The sequence below is a fragment of the Arachis hypogaea genome, chromosome 10 (assembly GCF_003086295.3).
Source record: "Arachis hypogaea cultivar Tifrunner chromosome 10, arahy.Tifrunner.gnm2.J5K5, whole genome shotgun sequence".
Classification (NCBI taxonomy): Eukaryota; Viridiplantae; Streptophyta; class Magnoliopsida; order Fabales; family Fabaceae; genus Arachis; species Arachis hypogaea.
The window spans coordinates 82,845,526-82,866,004 of NC_092045.1; the positions used below are offsets into that span (position 1 = coordinate 82,845,526).

The 20,479-nt window shown below is 37.9% G+C and overlaps 2 protein-coding genes and 1 non-coding gene across 10 annotated transcripts; 1 reads left to right on the forward strand and 2 right to left on the reverse strand.

Moving 5' to 3' along the window:
* Positions 1 to 497: 497 nt before the first annotated feature.
* LOC112715802 (potassium transporter 2) lies at positions 498 to 5,947 on the reverse strand. Of its 8 annotated transcripts, XM_072205044.1 has the most exons (12): positions 5,713 to 5,947; positions 5,444 to 5,552; positions 5,222 to 5,349; positions 4,963 to 5,009; positions 3,691 to 3,849; positions 3,376 to 3,610; positions 3,031 to 3,273; positions 2,896 to 2,949; positions 2,492 to 2,805; positions 2,297 to 2,408; positions 1,740 to 1,994; positions 498 to 1,666 (listed from the first exon to the last, which is right to left on the reverse strand). In XM_072205044.1, the coding sequence occupies exons 5-12, from the start codon at positions 3,727 to 3,729 to the stop codon at positions 585 to 587; spliced, it is 2,334 nt and encodes a 777-aa protein (XP_072061145.1). In that variant the 5' UTR covers positions 3,730 to 3,849; positions 4,963 to 5,009; positions 5,222 to 5,349; positions 5,444 to 5,552; positions 5,713 to 5,947; the 3' UTR covers positions 498 to 584. The 8 variants fall into 8 exon arrangements, with proteins under 8 accessions (XP_072061145.1, XP_025623407.1, XP_072061144.1 ...); XM_025767622.3 differs by having other exon boundaries at positions 5,222 to 5,552; positions 5,713 to 5,932; XM_072205043.1 differs by lacking the exon at positions 4,963 to 5,009 and having other exon boundaries at positions 5,829 to 5,931.
* A 2,172-nt stretch (positions 5,948 to 8,119) lies between these two features.
* LOC112717671 (uncharacterized) lies at positions 8,120 to 8,581 on the forward strand. The gene is made up of 2 exons (XM_025769639.1): positions 8,120 to 8,289; positions 8,410 to 8,581. The coding sequence occupies exons 1-2, from the start codon at positions 8,120 to 8,122 to the stop codon at positions 8,579 to 8,581; spliced, it is 342 nt and encodes a 113-aa protein (XP_025625424.1).
* Positions 8,582 to 20,154: 11,573 nt separating this feature from the next.
* LOC112719281 (small nucleolar RNA R71) lies at positions 20,155 to 20,262 on the reverse strand. The gene has a single exon (XR_003161588.1). It is a non-coding gene; the product is annotated as a small nucleolar RNA R71 (small nucleolar RNA).
* Between the last annotated feature and the right edge of the window lie 217 nt (positions 20,263 to 20,479).

Below are 20,479 nucleotides of genomic sequence, written 5' to 3' on the forward strand. Positions count from 1 at the left end.
ATTAACAAAAAATTAAAATACATTAAATTAAATTGAACATTCTAAAAATATAAACTAATAATTTTTAATTAATATTTAAACTATTCATATCACAAATATTTAAAACTCTTTTACTATGTAATTTCAAATGTTTATTTTGATGTTAATATGAATTAAAAATAAATTTTAAAATGATTAATATTAGCCATATAAATAGTTAATTGATTTCTAATTGTACTCCTAAGAATATCTCTTTAAAAGGGTAGCGTCGCATTGACATGACGGCATCAAGTGCATGGCATTTCCTTTTTTTTTTTTAATTGCAATACACCATATGATATCACTCTGGTGTATGGTCCATGTGAATGAAGTAGCAGGCGTAATTTAATAATCATTTATTAATGCATCTATTCCCTTTCCCTTTCATATATATATATATATATATATATATACACGTCCCCAAAATTTGTCCCACCACACGATTTCCTTTGCTGATTTCCATAATACTAAGCTAATAATTTCGTAATTATAATTATATACCATATATGTATATACTAGGGTTTAATAGTAAAAGAAGAGTTGATGTAGATAATAATGTGGAGATTCTACAGAACGTAAACCATGCCAACCTCCAAAAGAGAAACAGGTGGAACCTTAAGAGCCACATCAGGGCCTCTACAATTCCTTCTAAGGAAATTGTATCCATAATTCAAAGCAAGCTTCTTGAAGACTGAGGATCCAGGCTTTGCTCTAACATGAGAGTGTCCAAGAATGAAGGCTATCCCAGATTCTTGACCAGCATAGAGATCTTCAAGCTCTTGTTGCATTTGATGATGAACTGTGACACTCTCAGTGTCATTGTCATGCTCATTGTCGCCATCAATGGCAAACCGTACCCTTCTTTCTCTCGTTCCCAAAGGTGCATCAATCTCAACCACATCACTCACACTCGCCAGCTGCAGGCTGTCCTCGCAGAGTCCCATGGTTCCTATGACAGTTAGCCTGTGCCCGGAAGATTCATTGGAACATGAACCGTCGTCTTCATTATTGCTCACGTTGCTGGCCCGGGCACGGTACCAATCATATTGAATGAAATCAGATAGCTTCTCTACGAGCTCTGATTCAAAGGAATCAATGTCTTGATGGACATCACGGTATCCATACCGGACTATGCACCTGTAGGACCTATGTTCAGGAGGTCCTACGCGGCCGACGAGGTACCTCTCGGCCACAGGGACATGAGGAACTGGCACTGATTTCACACACACAAACACAAGTATGCGGTGGTAAGCCGGGAGGTTCGTGACGAATCGCGAGAAGTTAGCCGGTATGCCAGTTGTAAGGTCAGTGAAAACAAGGCCTATTCCAGGGACTCGAGCAATTCCAAGGCTTGGACCTAAGGCTAGAAGCCAATCTAGTGATACCTTGTTGTGGAGATCATATTCATATTTCTTTATGCTTGCATAGTGCCATAGGAACATTATGATCATTAGGAACAGGGCAAGGAGAATAGGGAACCATGCTCCTTCACAAAACTTCATCAGTGAAGCTGAGAAATACAGCAGCTCAATGGATCCAAAAAACAACAGGAAACAAAGTGCTATAATTGGTGGTTTGTGCCAGCAAAGTATAATCACTAAGGAAGTAAGGCATGTTGTTACAAGCATAACTGTCATCACTGCTAATCCTGCAACATTAAACATGTCCGTCTTATTAGCAATAATTAATTAACAATGATGATGCATGAATTTGTGACTTGCCTGATGCATTTCCCATGTGTTTTGTGTCCCTAAATCCAATGGTGACAGCAATACAGAGGATCATGAGTATCCAATTGATCTCAGGGATGTAGACCTGACCATGGATCTTGTCTGAAGTATGAACAACCTTAACTCTCGGGAAGCAACCCAGTGATTGGCTCTGGTTTATTATAGAAAACGTCCCGCTTATGATCGCCTGGCTTCCCACAACAGACGCTAGAATTGCTAGGATAATCACCGGCCACCTCACGCTTTCTGCACCGAAAAATAAGCCATAATCAATCAATGTTTTCTGTAACCATATATATACATAGAGAGAGTAATGCTAGGGAAGCAATACTATAAAATAAGTCCAGTATAAAGCCCAATAAAGATGCGTTTTTGTTGAATTTGGATTTCAGATGTTTCTTCTAATTGAGTTTCGGATGTTCTTGTTTCTAAGAATCTCGGATATTTTTTTTTATGTTAAATGTTGGCTACAATGTTAGTTGCACAATGTTGGTTTCCAAGACTTTCTTGTATATATATTTTCATGTAATGTAAGGAAAATTGAATACCTGGAACTGAGGCATAGAAACTGATCTGGAGATGATGATGGTTGGACAAGTAAGCAGCTTGACCCATATATGCCAATATAAGTGCAGGATATACCAGAAATGTGAATGCAATCTGCACATAATAAAAGCTGTTAATAAAATCAAGAAACATCTGAGTGAGTGAGTGAGTGAATTGATTCTAGAATCAAGACTAACCTGAATGGCCATATATGAGAAGTGGCCAAGATCAGCAAACATTGCTTCAGATCCAGTTATGCAAAGTAATATTCCACCTAAAGACATCCATCCACTTATCCTGGTCTTCTTCAAGAACTTGAACATGTAATACGGCGAAAGCGCTTTGTATATATGTGGATTCCATTTGAATATGTTGTATAAACCAAATGTGCTGATGCATAGCAGCCATGCCAGCACAATTGGGGCAAAAAGGAATCCAACTCGATGGGTGCCGTAATGTTGAAGCGCAAACAAACACACTAGTATGAAGCAAGTAATTGGAATCACAGCATCTGCATATGCAAATCAATCGAACACACTCTTTTATATCATTCATACATAAAGAGATATCAAATCGAATTGACATATATATAGAGACTTACACTGGTGATGTTTCTTGGACATAGATACTTCAAGACCAGATACTGCTGAGAAAACTACACACAAAAAGGTTGGCTAATCAACATGTTGTTAAGAATAATTTGTAAAATATTGAAGTGTGATGAAGAAATCTTTACCTGAAATGGCAGGGGTAAGAAGTCCATCACCAATAACCATACAAGTTCCAAGAAGAACCACAATTAGCAGAGCTGTATGCAAGGCCTTATACTTCTCTAGTAGCAGCTTCACCATAGAGTTCATCTTAGCAGGAGGCTCCTCCATCTTATACGTTGAAAGCGCTTCATCCGAATGTTGTCGATTCGGAAGAAGACTAACCTTAGCATGCCTACAAATCAATGAATATAGAGCAAATGTACCACCTGCATAGCAACAAAAGAAATAAAGAAAAACAGAAAAAATCATCAAGCTGTAACAAAACTTAACAAATTATCTTCCTTCATTCTGTTACCAAACACACTTACCCTCTCCATTGTCATCAGCTCTAAGAACAACAAAAACGTATTTGAATAGTGGCACCAATGTGAGAGTCCAGAACACAAAAGAAAGGGTACCAAAAATCTCTTCATTGGTTTCTGAGTGCTCAATATCTTCTGCAAATGTGCTTGTGTAAACATACAAAGGAGAAATACTCAAGTCCCCATAAACTACACCAAGGCTTTGGTATGCTAAGAGCAGAATGGTCTTCCAAGAATCCTTCTGAAAATTGCAATTCACATTCACTTCATTAATCACCAACTTATGCAGAAAAACAAAGATTTTCAAGTTAATGTACTAACCCTTGAGTTTCCCCAACAGTTTCCAAATTCAAGATCCATTTTGCCTTAACCACTCCTTAATGTTCTTCACAAAGTTACCAACTTCAGCACCCTCTTAACTGCAGATCTGCACGGTGGATCAGAAGCCTCTATGGTGCATAAACCAAAGGAAATAGCAGCCTGTGAAACATGACCAAGGATTCTTCAGAACACCATTTTCAACCACCCATCCTCTCTCAACTTTCACTCTCCCAAATAGAGGTGATAGAAAAAAAAATAAAGAAAATAAAAGAAAACACATTCACACTCTTTTAGATAAGTAGATAAACTCACATGACATCCATATCTTTGTCAAATATTCTAGAGAAGTGAGCACTATATTATTATATTATTATAAATATAAATTATAAATATATATAACACAGACCAAGAAGCAGTATTCCTAAGGGGACAGCTTTTTCATGGAATTTGAAGGTCATATACTTATACTATATATCCGTGTTGAAAAAGGAGTGTTGCAGGAAAGGGAAAAAGAAAAGAGAAAGATATATATTAAAAGTGGTAGGTAAAGTGGAGAAAGAATCCATAGTAAGTTGAGAATCAGATAATCATGAACAAGAAGCAGTGAACCACTCAATCAGAAAAAAAGTGCATCTGATCCATTCATTCAAATACCACTTCAATGCCGCCTTATAAAATCATCTACTTTTTTCTTTTTTTTTTATTTACCTTCAACTCATTTCTTTTTCTGAATGATGGAACCGAAGGAAAACAAAAAGAAACCCTTCAAAGTTTGTTGGGAGGTCTAATTCGAATAATTTTTCCTTAAAATGAAAGCAACCGGCGAATGAAATCAGTGTAAGGACTAAAAAGGAATTAGGACAATGATGTAGAGGAGAAAACCACAGAAGCTAACTTCAAGGACTAGTTTATATTTAAGGCCGGTAGTTTGTATAGAACTATAGAAAATTAATCATACAATCATATAATATAAGAAGATTTTAATAAAGTCACACTTTGAAGGAAGAAAAAAATTAGGAGAATACAATTAGGCAAAGGTCCCAATGATGTTGACAAAAAGGCAAAATCACGTGATTCAGCGACAGTTACAAACTCACTATAGTGCCCCACTCAAAATAAGGCCAATTTCAAGGATCAGTTATCACTTCTGGTTTCCCTTTCATTCTTCTCTGCTTTTACCTTTCAAGGATATATTTTAATTTATATTATTTATATGATATGATATGTGAATAACAAAAACAAGATTTTCAACGTTGCCACCCAACTACCTACCGGTTAAATCATCTATAGGGTGTGTTCCCGCTGTTCCCAGTTAAAGCCTATATCAGATGCCAAACAAGAGGATGAAAACAAAGCCATCTTAATGTCTTATTAACATAAATTAAGGATGAAAATTCTTCTACCTAAGAAGGCACTAGAAGTCTCTGCATGAAAAATGAGTTAAATGAATGATGATAAGGTTATAAAAGTCGGAGGAAAATGAAAGAATGGACCATACTTCTGATCCTATGCTACATAAAATGGACTATACCTTTAAATGTGAAGAGGCGGAGACAGAGGCATGTGCATAGCTGCATATCAATGAATGCTTTTTGATGAACATGCCCTTCAATACATCCAACAAAACCACCACGCGCCAGCTTTCTCTTATAACTCTTCCTTTATGAATCATAACAAGATATTAATGCTGAGCTTTTCTTTTTCGTTTTTTCTTAAAATACGCAAACTTTCTGTTACCCTTTTTGTAACTCACTTTGTCTTTTTCCCGGGTTTTACAATTTCCTGTGACGACAAGTAGTACCAAATTACGTTGTTAGCTTTGAGCTTGAAGACGATGTAATTTCTGGGACTTAAAAATTCTCCTGCAGAATAAAGCACCCCCATATGATCATCAACACAAAGATGTAATCTTTATATTCTCTAATTTATAAAGAAAATGTAAAAATATGAAGTGGGAGAATTTAATTGAACTTATTATAAAAGCAACTTATTATATATATAAAAAGTAGGCTAACACTCAACCATGTTGTGAAAGAGACATTGAAACTCCATGATAAAACTAATATGCTTAAGGAGGAATATGCATGAAATGAAATAATGCAAGGTTACTTATTTATATTTGATTTAGATGGTATAACTTTATGGCAAAGTGAAGATACAGGTAGATCCAAAATTTGAGAAGTGAACAAAGAATGGATCTCTTTTTTATTTGTTTAAGGCTGTGGGATAAGATAAGAGTCATGTGTGGTGTGGCAGTGGTAAAGCCAGTTTTGTGTTCCATGTTAAACGTACGTAGTGGTGATCATAGGTGTTAAAGTTGTGTACCAACCGACACTAGAGAATGTTGATTAATAAATAAGGTGGGGAAAACCAAAGTTACTGATATTTTCATGATTTTGAAAAGCATATTGGAACATGGGATGAGCCCAATAATGTCTCTATATATATATTTTTTAATTCTTATGCATTTTTAAATATTTAATTTAAATCAGTGAGTATAAAGGAACAATATAGTGAGTAGTGACAATTTTTTGACATAGTACTCTCTTAATCATCCTCCTACCTCCAATTGACAACGTGTGTCATTTTTTTATTATACATTCATAGATCAATATGTATTTAGTTTTTATTTATGTCAATGTGCAAATAGTTATGAATGGATAAATAAAAAGGTAAAATAATTATTGTAAACTAGATGTAAACAATTTTCTTACCAAACTAGAAGAATAAAAGTTACTATGCATTTATTAACTTCAGTAACATAAAAATTCCAACTGAGAGGAACAATAGTAAAAACTAAAAAGATTTAGCTATATTGTATTTTTAGGGGTACTTTATATGAATAAAATTAATGAGATTTAATATGATACAGATACCTTAATTATAACTCTATGTAAACTGCGACAGTCTACTACAGTTTATGATTCTCATGTAATCTGTTATAACCTACCGCGGATTACAAGCAAACCTAATTCATCCTAACCCGCGACATTCAGCCGCGATTTATGAAGACTGTCATGAAGCCAAAAACTGCTAGTCCCTACTGCAATTTGCGTTTTAAAAGTGTGTCCTAAATTGTTACACCCTATAGTGGACTATGGAGGATTTCGAAATGACAATCAGCTGTAATCTATAGCGGATTATGAACAGGTAGAGGCATTATATATACCAGTTGAAGGTAATTATGAAGTAGAGTGTCAAATTCATAATGTCTAGTGAGAATAGTTTTTTAGCTCTAGTGCATTGCTCAGGATTAATTCATAAAAGCAAGAGAGAGAGTGTGATGTTTACTGATAAGAAACTCCTGAGTGTTTTTATTCGGTTATCGAATATCTTGTCAGATCTAAAAATCAGCATTTTGTAGAAGTTTGGGGTGTGTGGGACCAAATGGGTGAAAAAGTTATTTCATAAGATTTCTATTGTAGTTGTGTCAACTGATGTGAAGTATGATACGTTTGTGATAGGGTCTGATGAAAATCTGCAGGTTCTATTTCATTGTCGAAAAAATATTCCAAAAGTGAGAACACACGAGTTATATGCAAAGTTAGAGGATGGTGTTGACATTTCTAGGGCATCAGCTCCGAATCCTTAATCGACAAGGTTGGGGATGCTTGTAGTTCGATGCCTGTGGTTTCACCAGCTTGTCGGTTGGTTGAATCTCCATCTTTTGCAGTTGGAATGGCTAGTTCTCCTCCCATGATTTCTGATTTTGTAGGTGACGGTGAATCAGATCGAGTTGAAAATGCAATGCAAGAGGATAATTCAGACGAGGAGCCTATAGACATAGTTGGGGACAGTGATGAAGATACAAGGATCAACCAATGAACATAGCATGGTCCATCAAGTTTTGGCATACAGCAACATCTTCTACATTTCTCAACTTTGAACTTGGAAGCTATGGGGCAACAACCGGACGTAGATGCTACCTTTGGGGGGTTAGAGATTGCATGATAGAATCGCTCCTATAGAATTTTAGATTGGGCAATCTTTCCAAAATAAAGAGGAAGCAGTGTTGAGTGTAAAGAGTTATAGCATCCATCGTGGAGTTAAGTACAAGATATTAAAGTCAAATCATTTTAAGTACCATAGAAAATGCAAGGAGTTTGGTAAAGGTTGCACTTGGTTAATCCGCATCACACTTCGATAATGAAAGGATACATAGGAGGTTAGAACATAAAATAGACCTCACACTTGATTGGCTACATTGATTTCAAGCGATCACCGGCAGTTTGATTATCACGTCATTTGTGTGATGATCTTTCTATTGGTTAGATCCGATGCTCCAGTTACGATAAAGGTGTTGCAGCAAGCTACAAAAGCAACGTATAATTTTAAACCTACTTACAGGAAGGTTTGGCTGGCAAAGCAAAAGGCATGAGAAGAATCATACGGTGAGTTGCCACGTTGAAAGCTTGGTGTGTAGTCCACCATGGTTGAAACCATTGTAGTGTTGAAAACTTCTTCGGTAAGAGTTGGTGATCAGATTGATGAATCTACAAAGTACTTTCATCATATTTTCTGGATATTTCCTCTTTGTATTGAGGCCTTTAGACATTGCAAGCCAATGGTGAGCATTGATGGTACTCAATTGTATGCCAAGTATGGGGTACTTTGCTTCTGGCTATCGCGCAAGACTAAAACTTGAATATCTTGTCCATTACATTTGCACTTGTGGAAAGAGAAAATGTTGAGTCGTGATCTTCTTGTGATCTTTGATAGGCACAATGGCAACAATGCTGCTCTGGAGGTCCCTGATAGTGGTTGGCTACCTCCTCGTGCTTATCAAGCATTCTGTATTTGTCATATTGCAGCAAACTTCTCTTTGAGTTTCAAGAATTATGATGTAAAAAGGCTACTTTTGAATGCTACATACGTGATGACCAAGGCATAATTTGACTATTGATTTGATGTTATGAGGACTAAAAATTTGGCTATGTGTGATTGGACAAACAAAATGGAATACGATAAGTGGACTCAGCATTAGGACTACTAACATATCTAAGTGTGTTAATTCTATTCTAATGGGAACAATAAATCTTCCAGTAACTTTATTGGTAAAGTCCACATACGAAAGGCTTGCAGAGTTGTTTGTTATTCGAAGACAAACAGAAGAGACGTAATTGGGTACTGGGCATCAATTCTGCCAGGCTCTTGTGAAAGAAATAGAGCACAACTTGAGAGATTTGGGATGCTTCACCCTCACTTTGTTTGACAGGCATCATTCTGAGTATACTGTGGCAGAAACGACTCTTACCAATAACTTGTCACTTGGCACATCCAGAGACAGAGTCTTGTGCGCCACTCGGTGCCACCTGTCTAAGTATTTTGCGGATGGACTTGGATCAACAACTCTCTCTATCGTAAGGACAAAATCGACTCTCTTATTCCAATACAGATGCCATGTCTGATAATAAAGTAGGAACCACTGATCTCCATCCCTACCATCCTTTGCATGGAATAAGATTATGTTCAGAGCTGGCTCAGGTAGATGCTGTATAATGCTGAGATATGGTACCACTCTATCAACTTGATGCCACTCAAGCACAGCAAAATATATCAAGCTCGTGACCACCCACTATAACCTAGAGTGCTCCTTGGCAAGTATCTCCGGATGAACCACGACAACCACCTCAGCAGCAAAGTAAAACTCTTATACAAACTGAAAAGAAAAAGAGAATATAAGGTTAGAACACAACATACAGAGAAGTCAGTCAACTGCTTATGATACAATTAACCACATATAAATAACTTACGTCTCGATCACATAATCTATCCAAAGCAAGACGAATCTGAATAAGTCTTTGCTCCTTAGCATCCAAAGTCGGTAAATAAGTCACCCACCTATAATTTTTGTTGTTAGAAGAGCATAATAAAGGATAATAACTTAAAATAAACATTTAATATGCTAAATGCATTAAACGATACCTAAATGCCAATCAAAAAGCAAATGTCTCAAAACCATACGGCCTCAACGTGGAAAACTGCCAGAATATCCAAGATTGTAGAAGCTGAAACGAACTAGCCAAGTTAGTGATATTTCTGTTGGCCACCCGACACATGGACCTATATAAAAATGCCAATGCAGCTGAATCCTAGCTATAATTACCCATCTCGTTAAGTTTCGCCACATACGGCAACAACCGAAGGTAAACCCGATTCTCATTTTTTTCACCAAAAGTTTGAGTGGATAGTAGCATCATAATATAAGTGCGAGTGTATATACGCATGGTATCCTCACTCGCATCGGCTGGAAGCACCCTAAACCTCACATAGAACCATGTAAAGTGGACTGTCATATGCTTGACTTTATTCGGCGGTGGCAGCTCGCTGAATAACTCTTGAAACCACTCCCATGCTGGCTTCCCATCCTCTATGAACTGTTCGAAGTCAGCGAGGCACCCACTAGCAACCTCTCTATCAACAGACAACCCCAACTGATATGACACGTCCTATAGCGTGATGGTGCACTCTCCGAATGGCATGTAGAAGGTGTGTGTCTCAGGACGCCACCTCTCAATGAATGTGCTCACCATATGCTCATCCACCCAAAACCAATGAGTGTTCATCCTAGACAAGTGATATAAACCAATTTTCAAATAAGGTATGATTTGGTCATGCAAAGGCATATTCTGTTGCCTTCTAAAGTTGTAAATACACCTATTTAGCTGCATCATATGAAAAAATAACTACATGCTGGTGCAGAATTTATAACCCACAAACTAATTGGCAAGTGCACCAGGTCGTACCAAGTAATACCTCAGGTGAGTGAGGGTCGATACCACGAGGATTGATGGATCAAGCAACAATAATTGAGTGATTAGCTTAGTTAGACAAATAGAAAATAGTGTTTGAGTGTTCAATTGCATTAAATAGTAATTAAGAATATCATAAAACAAGCAGTAAATAAAGTTGGGAAAAACAATACGAAGAAGGCAGTTAAGGCTTCAGAGTTATCTATTTTTCAGATTGACTTTTCTTACTAACTATTTTAATCATGCAAGATTTAATTCATGGCAAACCATATGTGACTAGACCCTAATTCCTTAGACCTTTCTAGTCTCCTCTAATTCTCATCAATCGCTAATTCTTTGGTCAATTAATTCCAATTAGGGGGTGAAGTTTAATTCTGATTATTATGCCACAAAAATCCTAATTATCCAAATATAAGAGGATTATATGTCACGTGTCCAGTTAAATCCAGATAATTAGAATTTAGGAGAAATTATTTTCAAGCTGTTGTTTGATGTTTGGAAAACGATCCAACACAAAACTCACCGGCAAGTGTACCGGGTCGCATCAAGTAATAAAACTCACGGGAGTGAGGTCGATCCCACAGTGATTGAAGGATTGAGAAATTTTAGTTTAGTGGTTGATTTAGTCAAGCGAATCAAATATTGGTTGAGTGATTTTGTATCCAACAGTAAGCAAATAGCAGGAAATGTAAAGGGAGAGGGATGAATTGCAGAAATTAAAGAGAACTGAAAGTAAAGATGCTGAATCTTAAAGAGCAAGAAATTAAATGACTGAAACTTAAAGTGCAAGAAATATAAATTACAATAACTTAGAGTGGAAGAAATATAAATTGCTTGAATGAAAAAAGGGAGCTGAGGACTGGGAATTCAGAATTTAAGCAAGGGAAATTTAATTGCAATAATTAATAAAGCAGAAGATGAATTGGAAGTAACTAGAATTCAAACAGGAAATGAAATTAAATTGCAAGCAGGGGTTCACAGAAGAACCAAAAGGAAAATAAGATCTCAGGGCTCCAGAGACTAGATAGCAAAGTCTAGATCTCAATTGCCTTCCCAGATCCAAGTTCACAAAGCAATTAACGAGAAATTAAAGAAGAAGCAGCAAAGAAAATGTAATTGAACTCAATTATGCAGCAAGGAAATTAAAGAGATTTTGAATGGAGATTGAGACAGAAATTCCTCAATTCTTCACACCCAAGACTCAAACAAGAAAAGTAAAAATGCTCAAGCAAGAACGAGGAAGAAGAGATATCAATTCTCCTCCCCAATTCTCTCAGATCTCAGTTCAAAGCTCTCAAAGAAAATGAAGTCTCAAAATGTAAAAGTTCCAAAATCAAAAGAAGGGTCAAAAGTCAAAAGTAAAAGAAAGGGTCTTAATTACATCAAACTATCTCCTATTTATACACTTTCTATTCTTGGATTTTGGCATTTGGATGGGCCTTTAATTTGGTGAAGAAAAGAATTAAATTGGATTTTTAATCCAATTTTCAGCCCATGAGAAAGTAGCTCCCAGAAGGCTGCCCTGCCCTTGTGGAGGGCAGAGCAGGAAATGGTGCGTGCGGCCCTTGTTGCGTGCGTGTGATGCATCAGAATGCTGCACTGCCCTTGTGGAGGGCAAGGCAGAGTTTTCTTGGTGCGCCAGATTCTGCCCGTGCGCGCTGCTGCTGGCCGAGACTCCCTTGGTGCGCCCAATCTTGTGCGCTGGCCGTGCACCACAAAATGCTGCCCTGCCCTTGTGGAGGGCAGGGCAATGTTTCCAAAACTGAAGTCCCACGTTCGAAACTCGGTGGAGGCACACGCTGCTTCTTTTTCTTTGGTTTTCTTGGCACCAAAGTAATGCTTAGTTCCTTGTTTCCTCATGGTGCCGTGTTCGATCCAGGGAGAATGAAAGCAAGCCAATTTTTGCTTGATTTTATTGTGCTTGAGCACCACTCCTTTCCTCTTTGTCCTTGGGTTCGAAACCCATAGGAAGCATTATGAAGCAATTTCTTTTGAATTTTTCTTGGGTGAAGCCCGATATTGCTCTTGAGGAGGGCAGGGCAGAGTTTTTGCTCTCTTTGATTCTTAGCATCAAATTGTGCTCCGCCCTTGTTGTGGACAGGGCAGTAATGCTTTTCATGGTTTGGCTCATTATGTTGCTCTCCTGGAGGGCAGTGTGCTCTCTTGGTGGGCAGTGTAGCTTCCTCCCTTCCATGCGCCACATTCTTTTTTCCTTGGGCCACGCTTTCTTAAGCCACGTTTTTTGCTCTTTTCTTCCTTTCTTCACCTACAAGAAACCAAAACAACCAATCAAAGTATCTCTAAACTCATAAGGTTTATAAATCATTAAAAATCAATTAATTTTAGCTTAAACCTCATGATTTAGCATCAATTTAATGGTGGTTGCTTGATTTAAAGAAGTTATGCATTTTCATTCCAAATCACTTACTTAGGATGCAAGAAAGTGCATAAAAACTAATAAAACAAGTGAAATTAGCTTGAAAAATGGGTATATGATGACCTGTCATCATTGTTCAAGTAAAGAGCTTTTCCAAGGTATACAAGAACTCAATTAGAAAGATGGTCATACTTCCGTTCTACCCAAATTCATAAGATAAAGAACGAAAACAATTCTTGAAATATAGATCCAAACATGAATTAAAATAGAAAAATGGTGCATGGTGCACCAAATTGTGATCATCAATGGCGCCATCAACATGGTACGCTCAATTGAAATCTCAACTCTTTATCACAACTTCGCACAACTAACCAGCAAGTGCACTGGGTTGTCCAAGTAATAAACCTTACGCGAGTAAGGGTTGATCCCCCGGAGATTGTTGGTATGAAGCAAGCTATGGTCATCTTGTAAATCTCAGTCAGGCAGATTCAAATGGTTATGAATGATTTATGAATAAAGCATAAAATAAAGATAGAGATACTTATGCAATTCATTGGTGAGAATTTCAGATAAGCGTATGGAGATGCTTTGTCCCTTCCGTCTCTCTGCTTTCCTACTGTCTTCATCCAATCCTTCTTACTCCTTTCCATGGCAAGCTGTATGTTGGGCATCACCGTTGTCAATGGCTACAGTCCCGTCCTCTCAGTAAAAATGTTCAATGCGCTCTGTCACAGCACGGCTATTCAGCTGTCGGTTCTCGATCATATCGGAATAGAATCCAGTGATTCTTTTGCGTCTGTCACTAACGCCCCACAATCGCGAGTTTGAAGCTCGTCACAGTCATTCAATCCTCGAATCCTACTCAGAATACCACAGACAAGGTTTAGACCTTCTGGATTCTCTTGAATGCCGCCATCAATTCTAGCTTATACCACAAAGATTCCGGTTAAGAAATCCAAGAGATATCCACTCAATCTAAGGTAGAACGGAGGTGGTTGTTAGGCACACGCTCATAGGTGAGAATGATGATAAGTGTTACGGATCATCACATTCATCAAGTTGAAGAACAAGTGATATCTTAGAACAAGAATAAGCTGAATTGAATAGAAGAACAATAGTAATTGCATTAATACTCGAGGTACAGCAGAGCTCCACACCTTAATCTATGGTGTGTAGAAACTCCACCATTGAAAATACACAAGAACAAGGTCGAGGCATGGCCGAGTGGCCAGCCTCCCAAAGAGGGTTCAATCATAAAAACATGATCAAAAGATGAAAATACAATAGCAAAAGGTCCTACTTATAGAGAACTAGTAGCTTAGGGTTTACAAATATGAGTAAATGACATAAAAATCCACTTCTCAGCCCACTTGGTGTGTGCTTGGGCTGAGCATTGAAACATTTTCTTGTAGAGACTTTTCTTGGAGTTAAACGCCAGCTTTTGTGCCAGTTTGGGCGTTTAACTCCCATTCTTGTGCCAGTTTCGGCGTTTTACACCAGAATTCTTGAGCTGATTTGGAACGCCTGTTTGGGCCATCAAATCTCGAGCAAAGTATGGAGTATTACACATTGCTGGAAAGCCCAGGATGTCTACTTTCCAACGCAATTGAGAGCGCGCCAAGTAGGTTTCTGTAGCTCCAGAAAATCTACTTCGAGTGCAGGGATGTCAGAATCCAATAGCATCTGCAGTCCTTTTCAGCCTCTGAATCAGGTTTTTGCTCAGGTCCCTCAATTTCAGCCAGAAAATACCTGAAATCATAGAAAAACACACAAACTAATAGTAAAGTCCAGAAAAGTGAATTTTAACTAAAAACTAATATAAATATAATAAAAACTAACTAAAACATACTAAAAATATACTAAAAACAATGCCAAAAAGCGTACAAATTATCCGCTCATCACAACATCAAACTTACATTGTTGCTTGTCCCCAAGCAACTGAAAATCAAATAAGATAAAAAGAAGAGAATATGCAATGAATTCCAAAAACATCTATGAAGATCAATATTAATTAGATGAGCGGGGCTTTTAGCTTTTTACCTCTGAACAGCTTTTGCATCTCACTTTATCCTTTGAAATTCAGAATGATGGGCTTCTATAGGAACTCAGAATCCAGATAGTGTTATTAATTCTCCTAGTTAAGTATGATGATTCTTGAACATAGCTACTTTATGAGTCTTGGCCGTGGCCCAAAGCACTCTGTCTTCCAGTATTACCACCGGATACATACATGCCACAGACACATAACTGGGTGAACCTTTTCAGATTATGACTCAGCTTTGCTAGAGTCCCCAATTAGAGGTGTCCAGGGTTCTTAAGCACACTCTTTTTGCCTTGGATCACAACTTTATTATTTCTTTTTCTTTTTTATTTTATTTATTTTTTTCGCACATAATCTCTTTTTTTTTTGAATTCACTGAATTTTCTTGCTTCAAGAATCATTTTTTTGATTTTTCAGATCCTCAGTAACATGTCTCCTTTTTCATCATTCTTTCAAGAGCCAACATTCATGAACAGCAAATTCAAAAGACATATGCACTGTTCAAGCATACATTCAGAAAACAAAGTATTGCCTCCACATCAAAATAATTAATCTGCTATAAAATTGAAAATTCATGCAATTCTTCTCTTTTCCAATTAAGAACATTTTTCATTTAAGAAAGGTGATGGATTCATAGGACATTCATAACTTTAAGGCATAGACACTAAGACACTAATGATCATAAGACACAAACATAGATGATGAACATAAGCATAAAAATTCGAAAAATAGGAGAATAAAGAACAAGGAGATTAAAGAACGGGTCCACCTTAGTGATGGTGGCTTGTTCTTCCTCTTGAAGATCTTATGGATTGCTTGAGCCCCTCAATGTCTCTTCCTTGCCTTTGTTGCTCCTCTCTCATGACTCTTTGATCTTCTCTAATTTCATGGAGGAGAATGGAATGTTCTTGGTGCTCCACCCTTAGTTGTCCCATGTTGGAACTCAATTCTCCTAGGGAGGTGCTGATTTGCTCCCAATAATTTTGTGGAGAAAAGTGCATCCCTTGAGGCATCTCAGGGATTTCATGATGAGTAGGATCTCTTGTTTGCTCCATCCTCTTATTAGTGATGGGCTTGTCTTCATCAATGAGGATGTCTCCCTCTATGTCAATTCCGACAGAATAACAGAGGTGACAAATGAGATGAGGGAAGGCTAACCTTGCCAAGGTAGAGGACTTGTCCGCCACCTTATAAAGTTCTTGGGATATAACCTCATGAACTTTTACTTCCTCTCCAATCATGATGCTATGAATCATGATAGCCCGGTCTATAGTAACTTCGGACCGGTTGCTAGTGGGAATGACTGAATGTTGGATAAACTCCAACCATCCTCTAGCCACGGGCTTGAGGTCATGCCTTCTCAGTTGAACCGGCTTCCCTCTTGAATCTCTCTTCCATTGAGCGCTGATGAGCGGATAATTTGTATGCTTTTTGGCATTATTTTTAGTATATTTTTGGTATGATATAGTTAGTTTTTAGTATATTTTTATTAGTTTTTAGTTAAAATTCACTTTTCTGGACTTTACGATGAGTTTGTGTGTTTTTCTGTGATTTCAGGTATTTTCTGGCTGAAATTGAGGGACCTGAGCAAAAATCTGATTCAGAGACTAAAAAGGACTGCAGATGCTGTTGGATTCTGACCTCCCTGCACTCGAAGTGGATTTTCTGGAGCTACATAAGCCCAATTGGCGCGCTCTCAACGGCGTTGGAAAGTAGACATCCTGGGCTTTCCAGAAATATATGATAGTCTATACTTTGCCCAAGATTTGATGGCCCAAACCGGCGTTCAAAGTCACCCTCAGAAATCCCAGCGTTAAACGCTGGAACTGGCACCCAAATGGGAGTTAAACGCCCAAACTGGCACTAAAGCTGGCGTTTAACTCCAAGAAGAGTCTCTACACGAAAATGCTTCATTGCTCAGCCCAAGCACACACCAAGTGGGCCCGGAAGTGGATTTTTATGTCATTTACTCATCTCTGTACACCTTAGGTTACTAGTTTTCTATAAGTAGGACCTTTCACTATTGTATTTTGAAAAATCTTTTGATCACTTTAGATCTCTAGATCATCTTTGGACGTCTAGTTCTTAGATCACTGGGAGGCTGGCCTCACGGCCATGCCTAGACCTTGTTCTTATGTATTTTCAACGGTGGAGCTTCTACACACCAGAGATTAAGGTGTGGAGCTCTGCTGTACCTCGAGTATTAATGCAATTACTATTGTTCTTCCATTCAATTCCGCTTGTTCTTGTTCTAAGATATCACTTGTTCTTCAACTTGATGAATGTGATGATCCGTGACACTCATCATCATTCTCACCTATGAACATGTGACTGACAACCACCTCCGTTCTACCTTCGATTGGGTGAATATCTCTTGGATTCCTGATTGCACGATGCATGGTTGATCGCCTGACAACCGAGTGTTCGTCTGAAAAACGAGCCAACCATTCCGTGAGATCAGAGTCTTCGTGGTATAGGCTAGAACTGATGGCGGCATTCAAGAGAATCCAGAAGGTCTAACCTTGTCTGTGGTATTCTGAGTAGGATTCAATGACTGAATGACTGTGACGTGCTTCAAACTCCTAGCAGGCGGGGCGTTAGTGACAGACGCAAAAGAATCGATGGATTCTATTCCGGCCTGACCGAGAACCGACAGCTGAATTCCGCGTGCTGTGACAGAGCATATGCAATCGTTTTCACTGAGAGGATGGGAGGTAGCCATTGACAACGGTGAAACCCTACACAAGCTTGCCATGGAAAGGAGTAAGAAGGATTGGATGAAGACAGTAGGAAAGCAGAGAGACGGAAGGGAAGGCATCTTCATGCGCTTATCTGAAGTTCCTACCAATGAATTACATAAGTATCTCTATCTCTATCTTTTATGTTATTTTCGTTCATCACCATATCCATATGAGTTTGCCTGACTAAGATTTACAAGATGACCATAGCTTGCTTCATACTAACAATCTCCGTGGGATCGACCCTTACTCGCGTAAGGTTTATTACTTGGACGACCCAGTGCACTTGCTGGTTAGTTGTGCGAAGTTGTGTAATGCCATGGTATTGAACACCAAGTTCTTGGGGATCATGACCGGGGATTGTGAGAGTTGTGAAAAGTATTGTTCACAATTTCGCGCACCAAGTTTTTGGCGCCGTTGCCGGGGATTGTTCAGTTTGGACAACTGACGGTTCATCTTGTTGCTTAGATTAGGTATTTATTTTTTTCGAAATTCTTGAAGATGAATTCTAGAGTTTCATGATGATTTGTTGAAGTCTGGCTGGCTGAGAAGCCATGTCTAATCTCATTGGACCGAGGTTTCAACTTATCATCACAAGAGCTTGTTGATCTTTATCAATCTTGCTTTTGGAGCAGTGATCTGCTAAGGCTTGGCTGGCCATTGGCCATGTCTAGTGTTTTGGACCGAAGCTTTCTTTGAGAGCTTGGCTGGCTGTGAAGCCATGTCTAATTCCTGGACCGGAGTCTTAGACTAGCATTGCACTGATTCCTGGAATTCTCATTAAGAATTTTGATACCTTTCTCCACTTAATTTTCGAAAAACACAAAAAAAATTACAAAAATCATAAAATCCAAAAATTTCTTGTTTGAGTCTAGTGTCCCATCTTAAGCTTGGTGTCAATTGCATGCATTCATTCATGTGTCTTAAGGATCTTCAAATAATTCTTGATGATTTCTTACTCTAATCTTTGAATTCTCTTGACTTGAGTGTTCATGTATCTCATATGCATTCTCATTAGTGTCAGTAGTTTACAAACTGCTAAGTTTGGTGTCTCGCATGCATTATTTGATTTTAGTTGCATTTTGATTATTAAAAATCCAAAAATATTTTTAATTTGTGTCTTTTCAAGTCAATAATACAGAGAATTGAAGATTCAGAACATACTACAGAGGAATTATACAGAAAAAGCTGGGCGTTCAAAACGCCCAGTGAAGAAGGACAGACTGGCGTTTAAACGCCAGCCAGGGTACCTGGTTGGGCGTTTAATGCCCAAAAGGGTAGTATTTTGGGCGTTAAACGCCAGAATGTGCACCATTCTGGGCGTTTAACGCCAGGATGGCACAAGGGGGAAGATTCTGTTTTTCAATGCAATTTTTTTTCAGCTTTCAAAGTTTTTCAAAATCAAATCTTTTTCAAATTATATCTTTTCAATCAAATCTCTTTCAAATTCAATTTCTTTCTATTTTCAAAGATACTTGTTATCAATTAATGATTTGATTCAACATTTCAAGTATGTTACCTTTTCTGTTGAGAAAGGTTTAATGTTTGAATCATATCTTTTCTTGTTAGCCAAGTTTTTAATTTTTCAAAATCAAATCTTTTTAAAATGTTTTTCAAATCATATCTTCTCAATCACATTTTTTTAAACTAATCATATCTTTTTAACCACATCTTTTTCAAAATAATTTTCAATCAAATCTCTTTAATTTCTAATTTCAAAATCTTTTTCAAAAATCACTTGATCTCTTTCCCACTTTCATTTTCGAAAATTAAGTAATGTTTTTCAAAAATGTTTTCAAAATTTTTACTTAATTTTCGAAAATCACTTCCCTTATTTTCACATCCTTCTATTTATGGACTAACACTATTCCTTAATGCAAAATTCGAACTCCATCTCCTTTGATAAGTTCAAATTTTCTACTACTGTCTTCTACTCTTCTTTTCCTCTGACACTTCAAGGAATCTCTATATTGTGACATAGAGGATTCCACATTTTCTTGTTCTCTTCTCTCTCATATGAGCAGGAGCAAAGACAAAGGCATTCTTGTTGAAGCTGATCTTGAACCTGAAAGGACCTTGAAGAGAAAGCTAAGAGAAGCCAAAGCACAACTCTCTTTAGAGGACTTGACCGAATTCTCCAAAGAAGAAGAACACATGGCAGCCGAAAACAACAATGCCAACAATGCAAGGAAGGTGCTGGGTGACTTTACTGCACCTACTCCCGATTTCTATGGGAGAAGCATCTCTATCCCTGCCATTGGAGCAAACAACTTTGAGCTTAAGCCTCAATTAGTTTCTCTAATACAACAGAATTGCAAGTTTCATGGACTTCCACTGGAAGATCCTCATCAGTTTTTAGCTGAGTTCTTGCAAATCTGTGACACTGTCAAGACTAATGGGGTTGACCCTGAGGTCTACAGACTTATGCTATTCCCATTTGCTGTAAGAGACAGAGCTAGAACATGGTTGGATTCTCAACCTAAAGAAAGCCTGGACTCTTGGGAAAAGCTAGTCAATGCCTTCTTGGCAAAGTTCTTTCCACCTCAAAAATTGAGTAAGCTTAGAGTGGAAGTCCAAACCTTCAGACAGAAGGAAGGAGAATCCCTCTATGAAGCTTGGGAAAGATACAAACAATTAATCAGAAAGTGTCCTTCTGATATGCTTTCTGAATGGAGCATCATAGGTATTTTCTATGATGGTCTCTCTGAACTATCCAAGATGTCTCTGGATAGCTCTGCAGGAGGATCTCTTCATCTGAAGAAGATGCCTACTGAAGCTCAAGAACTGATTGAAATGGTTGCAAATAACCAATTCATGTACACTTCTGAAAGAAATCCTGTGAACAATGGGACTAGTCAGAAGAAAGGGGTTCTTGAGATTG